Source organism: Tamandua tetradactyla, chromosome 20 (genome assembly GCF_023851605.1).
Source record: "Tamandua tetradactyla isolate mTamTet1 chromosome 20, mTamTet1.pri, whole genome shotgun sequence".
Taxonomy (NCBI): Eukaryota; Metazoa; Chordata; class Mammalia; order Pilosa; family Myrmecophagidae; genus Tamandua; species Tamandua tetradactyla.
The window spans coordinates 28,989,347-28,999,758 of NC_135346.1; the positions used below are offsets into that span (position 1 = coordinate 28,989,347).

The 10,412-nt window shown below is 37.5% G+C and overlaps 1 protein-coding gene across 1 annotated transcript in view; it reads right to left on the reverse strand.

Moving 5' to 3' along the window:
* LOC143664306 (uncharacterized) overlaps window positions 1–10,020 on the reverse strand; it is a 35,917-nt gene extending 25,897 nt beyond the window's left edge. The window contains exon 1 of the mRNA XM_077137976.1: window positions 9,927–10,020. Coding sequence (XP_076994091.1) covers window positions 9,927–10,020 — 94 coding nt within the window. The remainder of the gene's footprint in view (window positions 1–9,926) is intronic.
* Between the last annotated feature and the right edge of the window lie 392 nt (window positions 10,021–10,412).

Below are 10,412 nucleotides of genomic sequence, written 5' to 3' on the forward strand. Positions count from 1 at the left end.
TTCTCTTCCACTTTAAAACAAGGTTCACCTTTCCCATCATTTTCTTCTTATGCCTTATCAGAATTACCTTCAGCATCCATATTTCTCTAGTCTCTTCAAAGCAATCTAGGCATTTCCTATCAAGCATCTCACAATTTTTCTGGCCTCTACCCATCACCAAAGCCATTTCCACATTTTGGGTATTTGCAATATAGCAGCACCTTACTCTCCTGGTACCAAAATCTGTTTAGATTGACTTAAACAATGGGAATTGATTTGGTTAATCAAATTTCCCCAGTTTCAGGCTAAGGAAAAGTTTAAACGAAAGTGTCATCATGGTGATGTCTTCTATGCAATAACTAACAGTCTGGGGCTGTCTATCCATGATTCTTGGTCCTTGGCTCCCGTCACATGGCAGGGCACATGGAGGTGTCTCCTGGTCTCTTCCTTTTTTTCCAGGTTCCATCTCAGTTTCTTGCTTCCTGTGGCCTTCTCTCTGTGTCTGAATTTCATTGCCTTATAAAGGACTCTATTAACAGGATTAAGACCTCTACTGTTTGAGGATAGGTTTTAACTGAACTAGCTTCATCAGAAGGTCCTACTTACAATGGGTATACATCCACAGGAGTTGATTAGATTTAAGAACATGCTTTTTTTAGGGGCGTACATATGGCTTAAAACCACCACAATAAAAATCTCAGTAAACTATCTAGCCTGAAAGACGATTTGATTCCCCAAATACCATGACCACAAAATTATCTAATTACCTTTGTCTTTAAGAACCCTTGCCTGGAAGTGCCAAGATGGGACATAATTTGGGTTGCTACCTCAATCTGTGGTTCTCAAATTGCAATAATAAAAATGCAAATAAATGCCTTTGTTGCCTGGTAATTTAGTGTATTTGTGATATTATTGGTTGACAATAACATAACATAAATGGGATGTGAAGTGACCACCAATCTGAGTCCAGAGCCACTGTTGGATTTGAGCATGGTACCAGCAAGAGTCCCCATGCTCTGTCATTTCCCCAATGCCCCAGGTTCCTGTCAGTCATTTTAGCTCAGAACTTCTCCTCTTTTGGTTGAGGTTCTAGCCGTCTTCTGGATGTCTTCTGATAAAGGGCATTTTGGACTTCAGTTCTTTGGGTTTGAGTTGGTAGCAGCAGTGCTGTTTATGTATTTGAATGTTTATTCTTCTGGTTTGGCCTTTGTGTGTGCCCTTTTTGGTATACGAGGAAAATTTCCCTGTCTGGTGAGTTCTCAAATCGGACTTTAAAATTTCCACTTTGCTATTCTCTTTTTCAGTGGAGGGATGCCTCAGTAACAATCAATTTGATCTATGCTCTGACTTTGAGCAATCAAATAATTATTTTGGTGGGTACAGGATAATCATTTAAATGCTATTAGAGCACCTGCTACTTTTTTATGAGAAGCCTTGGCTTCTGAAGAAGAAGACTTCCATGAAAGGATAAGGTGGCATACACTGGATAGATTAACACAAGGTCACCTGACACCATCAAGACAATTTTTGTACAGCTAGTAAAACCTGGCCACAGGCCAGACAACTAAAGCAAAGGCTATCTACCAGGTAAAACAAGTATCCCATGAAAGCCATACTGTAAAACATCACATTTTGCAAAACACTCAAATGATCCCTCTCAGCTTAGAATTTAGGCTTGCTCATAATCAGAACTAACTGAAGGAATGGGTTCCAATCAGTCTAACAACTCTAATGGTACACTACTGTCAGGCATACCAAATGGTTTAATGCATAAAACTTATGGTCCTGCCTCATGTAAATTCTTATCCTGCTGGATCTGGTGCACTAGAGAAAATCTTGAATCACAATGACCACTAAGGGGAGCTTTTGAAATGACTAACTTGGTATATTTGTGTGTTCAATTAAAAAATAGAGGCCTAAATCTAAGAAACCCAAATGGGATATTTATTTTAATTTGTACTTGGAAGCTTCCAAATGTATAAGTAATTCTAAAATTGCCATTCTTCAAGAAACAGAACATAAATTAACAAAGACTTATCTAAGCACATTCTCAAGCTTGAAAAATTATCCAGAATTCCTAACTCTCCTTTAAACCCCTCCTATATCCCTCCTCCATGTCCTGGTTTAATCAAACTCCCCTTTTATAGGGATGAGATTTACTAAATCCTACTGAAGACCCAGTGGGTTTTGCAAAATAATTCACACATCTTTCAGACGTATGAGCCTCAATTCTCAGACCTTTATCAATTAAGTCATATGACTGCCGGTGAAGGTCATGCCAGTATTTGGATAGACAAAACTAATTGGAAAGATCCCTTAGATGAATTTTCAAAATGAACAACTATTGAAAAACCGAAGCATTTAAGCTAGCTAAGGAATTTCATAAGGGCATACCTGAAGTTTCTCCCTATAGAAACCTGTCAAGCACACTTATGAATATTGTTAACAGGTTCAGAAAAACACAACTTTACCCAGTTCTCAGGTCTTCACCATATAGCTGTGAAACCTCTACCCATTTAACTATCCTTTTGTTAATGGCCTTCCAGACGAACTAAGCACCACTCTAAAACGTAAACATCTAAATTGGGCCACAATGGAACGTAATGATTTAGTAAGGCTTTACAGATTAATTGGATCACACCTTTAAAACGAATGAGAAAAAAAAATTCTCCTAAGCTAAAATAGCACAGATACAATAAGCCCAAATCATGAGTTTCCAATTATAGCAGCTAAATAAGCCCTCAATGAGCCTTTAAAGTGCCAGGGTTCAGGACATTGGTACTTGTAATTACTGTAAACAACTTGGACATTGGAAAAGAGACTACCCCAAATGCAATAATCAAAATTTTAAAAATGAACATGAAAACAGCAGCAAACGGCTTGATGCTCTCTTTGCTCTCTGAAAAAGCAAGATGTCTTTTAATTCTACTGCTGGCGCCGCACTAGGGAAACAGCAGAGATCTTTTCATTTGTCTATGTTACATCTTTAGGTGAAATTAGATCTGATAATTGAAAAAGAGTATACAGCCCCGTTTAGATACTGGCACCACCATCCTCTCTTAACTCTCACACCTTCATCAAACTTTCTCCCTGGAGTACAGGAACAATTCACATGGTAGGAATCTCCAGAAACCCATGACTCTTTAAATTCCTTCCAATTCCTTCTCAATTAGGTAGGACATTTTTAGGGCACTCATCAATTTTTATTGTTCCCCTTTGCCCCAATTCACCTTCTTAGAAGATATTTTCCTTGGATTATTTCATCCACAAGGGGGAAATTAATCTGGAATTCTTAGAATCAGATTCAATAGACCAAGAAAAGGCATTAAGTCCCATATCTAATGCTGTCCATTCTCTTTTGGATACCACTCTGAGCTGGTGTGAAAGGATGTATGGACCCTAGAAAAGCCATGTTTTAATCAAAATCCCATTTCGTAAAGGCAGAATAATCCCTATTCAATACTGTATGTTTGAATTTGTAATTAGATCATCTCCCTGGAGATGTAACCCGATCAAGAGTGGTTGTTAAACTGGATTAGGGGAGATGTGTCTCCACCCATTTGGGTAGGTCTTGATTGGTTTACTGGAGTGCTATAAAAGTGGAAACATTTTGGAGGATGGAAGAGATTCAGAGAGAGCATAGAATGCTGCAGCACCACGAAGCAGAGAGTCCATGAGCCAGCAACCTTTGGAGATGAAGGAAAATGCCTCCCAGGGAGCTTCATGAAACTAGAAGCCGAGAGAAAGCTAGCAGATGATGCCATGTTCGCCATGTGCCTTTCCAGCTGAGACAGAAGCCCTGACTGTGTTCACCATGTGCCTTCTCATTTGAGAAAGAAACCCTGAACTTCATTGGCCTTCTTGTACTAAGGTATCTTTCCCTGGATGGACAACTTTAATTGGACATTACTATAGACTTGTTTTAATTGGGACATTTTCTCAGCCTTAGAACTGTAAACTAGCAACTTTTTAAATTCCCCTTTTTAAAAGCCATTCTGTTTCTGTTATATTGCATTCCAGCGGCTAGCAAACTAGAACACACTCCAACCGACTTATGGTCCACATTGCCTGTTGCTTGTTGATATGGGTCGCATTCTTTCTCCCCAGGGCCACCTCCTGGATCTTAACTGAATCTAAAGCATTCTAACATTTTATTCTCCCCGGTACAAATTTCACCAAAGAAGATTTTTAGGCCTTGCAGGAGAAATTGATGGTTCAACCTTTAAATATCTTGTTTAAAGCTAAAAACACTGAGCCACTTATTTGGGACCAAGCTAGTCAAAATTTTGTCAAGGAAATAAAGCACAGTTTGCTGGCATTCCTGTTCTGGGACACTCTAATTGCAAATTACCCTTTTCCCTCCTTGCTCATGAATGACAAGGGAATGCCTTAAGATTCCTTACATAGAGGCATGGCGACCAATATAAACCTCCAGATATGATAGCCAGCAATTGGATACCATAGCCAAGGGACTGCTCCCCTGTCCCCTTGATGAGGTCCACTGCTGCAATGGCAAAATTTTAGAATCAATTGAAGAATTAATTATGGGATCTCCCTTAGCTATATATGTCCCTTATTCTGTTGAAACCCTTTTTAATTCCCATCACACTCAACGTCACTATACCAATAGATTAATTTCTTACAAAATTCTTTTAGTTTCCCCTCCCAATATCTCCTTTGTTCATGGTCACAACCGTAATCCTGCTACTTTCTTCTGTTTCTTATATGATCCTCTCTCATGACTGTATAGCTTCAACTAACTAAATGTTAGCCTCTGGAATAGATTTACCCAAAAACCTAATTGATAACACAGATGTTGTCCTGGACCACAGGGGCCTCTCCAGCTGAGAAATCAAAGAAAGCACTAGGTGCAGACTGAGACATGAACTTTATTATAGGAATTTCTTAAAGGAGTAAAGAAGGAAGCTAATCAGGGAATCATGCTGCTCTGAAGGAGGCTGATGCAGAGCTCAGGTGAAAGCACTCTGCACTTAGGTGGGAATCAATAGGGCCAGTTATAGGGGCCAAAACAAAGACATTCCACTGAGGTACAGCAGAGGGGTCTCATGACGCAAGGGTAGGACTGATTCTAGTTTGTGTGCACAGGGAGGGATTATAGGTTGCTTTGTAGATAACAGTAAACATGATAACATCACAAGGGCTTCAGGAAGGAGGTAGGGTATAGATCAACATCCTACACAGAGAAGGGTCTAGTCTCTTACATACATTGACCCCCTGCACGTTCCTCCTCCAGTAGAGAGGTTAACTTAAACACTCACTGACCCAGGTCATGCGAGGGGCTGTGTGCTTTCAAGTTTTGCAGACTTAGGTAATGGCTTGGCTCCTAGGTCCCTACAGATGTTATCTAGTGTACAGATGGTTCCTCACCTTAAAGATAACTCAGGAATCCACCGCATTGAATATGCTATAATCTCAGACCATGAGATAATACAATTCTTTACACCTAATGCTAAGTATGTTCAGGAAGCTGAACTTTTTGCCCTCACAATAGCCTATATGCTTGCAGAAGGAAAACAACAAATACATACAATGATAGCTGGTATGCCCTCGTTCATGACTTAGGATGCTGTGGAAGCAGAGGTTTTTAACATTCAATGGAGGAAAAATAAAATATAGCTCTTAGGTTACAGAATTGCTAGATGCTATATTAACAAAGGCTTTGACTATAATTAAAATTCCTGGAATTCTCAGGCAAATATAGAGGAAAGCACTGGCAACAGCATGGCAAATGCAGCTGCAAAAAGTCGTCCAGCTATAAATTCTAATCCTACTCCTATTTATCTAACATTTGAGTCAAATAACTACTGAAACATAAAAAAGTATTCCTTAATACTGAACAATACACTCCTTCCAAGAGTCAGAAAAATGTAAAAATCCTGGCTGCAATTAATTAAATTATGGTTTAACTGCAATTAAATCATGGTTTGACCTGAATGGTAAACCAGTCCTCCCTAATTGCCTCCAGGAAACAGTTTTGGAAATTATTCTTAATGTCTCTTTGGAATACTGATAAAATGGTATGCTGGGTAAACAATATTTATGGAAACCACCTCCTAAAGTAACTATGGAAAAAATATCTCAATTGTTAATTTTGTCCCAAGCATAATCCAGGAAAACTTTTCTACAGCTTTCAGGGACATTTTCCCTTACCAAATGGACCTTTTGAAATTTGGCAACTGTACTTCACTCAATTACCCCATCCCAAAACTATAAATATGTTTTAATAAGAATTTGTGTGTACCCCTATTGGGCTGCAGCCTTTTCCTGTAGACAAGCTACTGCTGCTACTGTTGCAAAGTATTATTAGAAAAAATAATACAAAGTTGGGAAATTCCCATAGAACTTCACAATGATTGAGGAACCACTTTACAGGAAATACTATTAAAACAATATGTAAAATATGGCCTATTTTGCAACAGTTTCATTGTGCCTATCACCCCATCCTCAGGTTTAATAGAAAGAATAATTGGTATAATTAAAACTCAATTAGTTAAATTTATGGAACCCCTCAATCCTCCATGGCGAAAAGCCTTACTTTTAGCCTCATTAAATCTAAGATCTACACATTTTGGAAAACATAAGTTATCCCATTTGAAATTATAATAGGGAGACCTATGAATATAAATTCTGGAATACATGAGTGCTGCCTCATAAAAGGAAACACACTAACCTATTGTCAAGCACTAATCTAAATCTTAAAGAACAATGAAACCCTGGTAGAACAATCCTTTTAGAGTGCACTCCCAGAAGACAAAGATATTCAAAACCACAATACTCAGCCTGGCAACCCTGTATATTGGAAAAACACCTCCATAAAGTTGCACTCCAGTCTTGCTGGAAAGGACCCTATCAGGTCCAGCCTTGCCTGGAGGGCAAATTTAGCCCTGCCTTGAAATCCATTCCTACTGGGAAACTAAAGCTCAGAATTACCAAGGATTAGAAGTAGATGGCATCTGATGTAGCTAAGACCTGGGACCAAGCCTGCATATATGCTTACAGGTGATCTTAGGCTTAAGTCACCCAAAAATAGAAAGCATCTGATGTTGATGGAACCAGGACAAGACCTGATTTTTATCAGATAGAACTTGGGGAAACTTGATTTGTAGCATATTTCAAACCTGGTGAATCTTTTTTCTTCTTATAGCCAATACAATGCCTCTTATTCATTGTCTCATCTTCAGTATCCCATCTTCAGAATAACAGCTGCAGCTGCCTCTGTCATACTACAGTGCCATGCTCTTGATCTTGAAACTTGCATTTATGAAACTTTTTTATGTAATGATGAAACTAAGCCTAGTTATAATTAATACCTACTATAATTAGGTAGGTAATTAATACCTAATCACCTTCCCTTAAAATCCCCTTGTTGCCATTCTGTAAGCCAAACTGAGCAAATAAACTCACTACCTTCCACTATGTGGGGCATTATTTCCATAGATGAGCCTCCCTGGCACCGATGAATTAATATCAGATGTCGATCATTGATCAACAGTCCCCCTTAATCAAAAGGGGTGAATGTAAAAAGAAATAAATGGAAAAAAATAGAAACCTTGAATCATGCTTTCTTTATAAAATGAGGTGGAATAAAAGCCAATATCATTAATCATGACAAATAATTAAGACACTAGATTGACACAAGAGAAACTAAGGAGACGAACTAAGAATATAAACAATTATAATATTAGAATAGGGGACTATAAGTCACACTCGCAATACATGACAGGTCAAATGGGCTGAGAACAAGAACAGCAACCAAACTGGAAAATGGAAATAAATTAACTAAATTCCCAATTTATAAAGCTACGGAAAGAGTACAAGGCAGATAATAAAGATAAAAACAGAATAGGAAAGCAGTAGATACAGTTAACATATCAAAGTTCAAGGGGGAAATAACCACTGAAACACAAGAAATTAGAATAAATTATAAAAAACTACTTTGCACACCTCTTTGCAAATTAATTTTCAGTTTTTATATAGTTTTACTTTGGAAGAGTTATTTTGGTGTACATTTTGTTCGGTAATATTAATCTTAATTCTCAATTTTAAAAAGGTTAAAATTTTACCTTTAGATTTCCAAGTAAATGAATAATAACTTAAAAAATTATTTGAAAAAGTCTACAAAGAAGAGTTGAAAATTTTAAGAAAAAAAAAAAAAAACAGAACATGATCTCTAGTAGAATGTTCCTGCATTTAACAGTAGCAGATATTGATTCAAATTGCCTACTCAAGACCTTGCAAATAATGAATGATAATTTTGTGGCAGTGGTAAAAGGAAATAAAACAAAATGGAGTTACTATGGCTAAGAGATTTAAAATGGATTTGGAAAGTCATTCTGGAGATTACTAAGGCAAATAAATGCAAGACATCACAAACTGTCAAAAGTATGCAAAGCCTCCAGCCACAATTTTCCTCAAAACCCAATGACATTCAGGCACAATGAATAAACCACAAGATAAAGAACTCCGTAAATTATTTAACCTGAAGGACAATTAGAGTAGCCAAAATATCCACCAATCACAAACGACTTGTTTAATCTTTCCCTTTACAAATCTTTGCCTGGAAATGCCAGGATAGGTCACAGTTTGGGTTGCTACCTGAATCTGTGTTCCCCAAATTGCAATTCTAATACCCCAAAAACTGCCTTCGTTGCCTTGAATCTTAATTTGTTATTTCTCAGTTGACAGTGGTAAAACATAAATTATCAAAATATATCTAAGTCTTTAAAAAATTATTAATGACCAAATTAACCAGCTGTGAAAAAATAGTGCCATATGTTGTTTAGATACCCCTCATTCTATATTACAATGCTATCTCAAATAAATTTTAATGAGATGATCTTAGTCTGAAAAAAAGACAAGGTTGTACGTGTATTCAATTAAATATGAAACAATAATCAGGACTCTTGTAATTTTATGGTTCTACATAATGCCTCACAGCTAAATTATCCTGAAATTCATAGACCAACTTGAGCTTTAAAGAAGATAAATCGTCCCCAAAGGGATCAATGAATTCTCCTCTTCTTCCAGGTCTTGGCTTTAAAGAACTTGGAGCTGGCAAACCTCAATTCAGATTGTCACGCAATTTCAGATTTAGAAGCGACCACTCCTCTCACACTTTGTACTTAATGCAATCTGATATCCCCAAAGGAAAAATGACTGAGGTAAAATATTTTACTTGGAGAAGAACAAAGAGCTAAATTCTACTATTCACTCGAATCCATTGTCTCCACTTCTCTAATGTGGAAAAAGAAAACACAATTCCTGGATGTAATTTTAAAAAGACATTTGTAATATACCCTGTTTATATTTTACCATTTTAATGATTACAAACCTAACAAAGCAAGCCTCTCTGTTCCCAAGTTATAGCAGTTGTTTCCTGCATTTTCTAGGATATGTGAAGAGTTTTTCTGAGTACTGGAAAATTTACTCACCAGTGCAAGGATGAAAGCAAAAACTGCTGAAAGTAGCTTTGATACATGATTACAAAGGCATTTTATCCAACCCTTGGAAGAAACAGGATGTTTAAGAAACATGGCACAGGAACAAATTTCCTATTTCCGATGGACAAAAAAAGAGAATCCAGGGTATTTAGACACTCAGAAGTTCCTTATAGGTAAAGAAACTTTGTAACCCCCTGACTCATATTTAGGGAGGATTAGTCCTTTTCACCACCTCACAAATCTATGAGTCAACAAGACAACAGACCCTCATGCCCAGAAAGATAAAGCTCAAGAAAAGTCTTCTGAGAACACATGAGAAAGAGTTGATCACTCTCCAATCCTTTCCGTCTGCCCATGGAAGTCTGGCTGACTTTAAAAAAATGTCCATTGAATCTCTGGATTTTTTTTTTTTTCAGAAAAATAGGAAGAGTAATTTCTGGGAGAACCAATCTGGAGCTACCTTCCCAGCTTTGCCACATGACCTACCTTCACAGAGGGATGGTGCAGTATGAGATCTACAGCTACCTTGTTCAGCTTTTGCCTTCAGCCACATCCACACAGCTGAGTATCCTTTATTCATGCCTGGCTGAGCTATTTGACAGGTTTAAGAGTCCCAGGCAGATAAGGAATGGAGCCATTCTGTGTTGTGCTTGGAGCTTCTAAAGTTAGTCATGAGAAGTAACCCACAAAGATTTCTCTATAGATATCTTCTCAGCAGGAGGTATGGAGAAATTTGATCTGATGGGCCCAAAAGTATAGAAGGGAAAAGATAATAAGAATGATTATAGCTCCTAAGAAAGAATATATGTGAAAGGTTTTCAAGGCAGTTGGAAAAGGACAAGAAAATCAAGCAGGAAAAAAGAATAAATCGTTTAGGTATGGTAATTAGACACAGTTTCAAGGCCCTAGCAGTTTTAAAAACTAGATGATTATTAGAATCACCTGGACACCTACAGAAGCCAATGGACACAC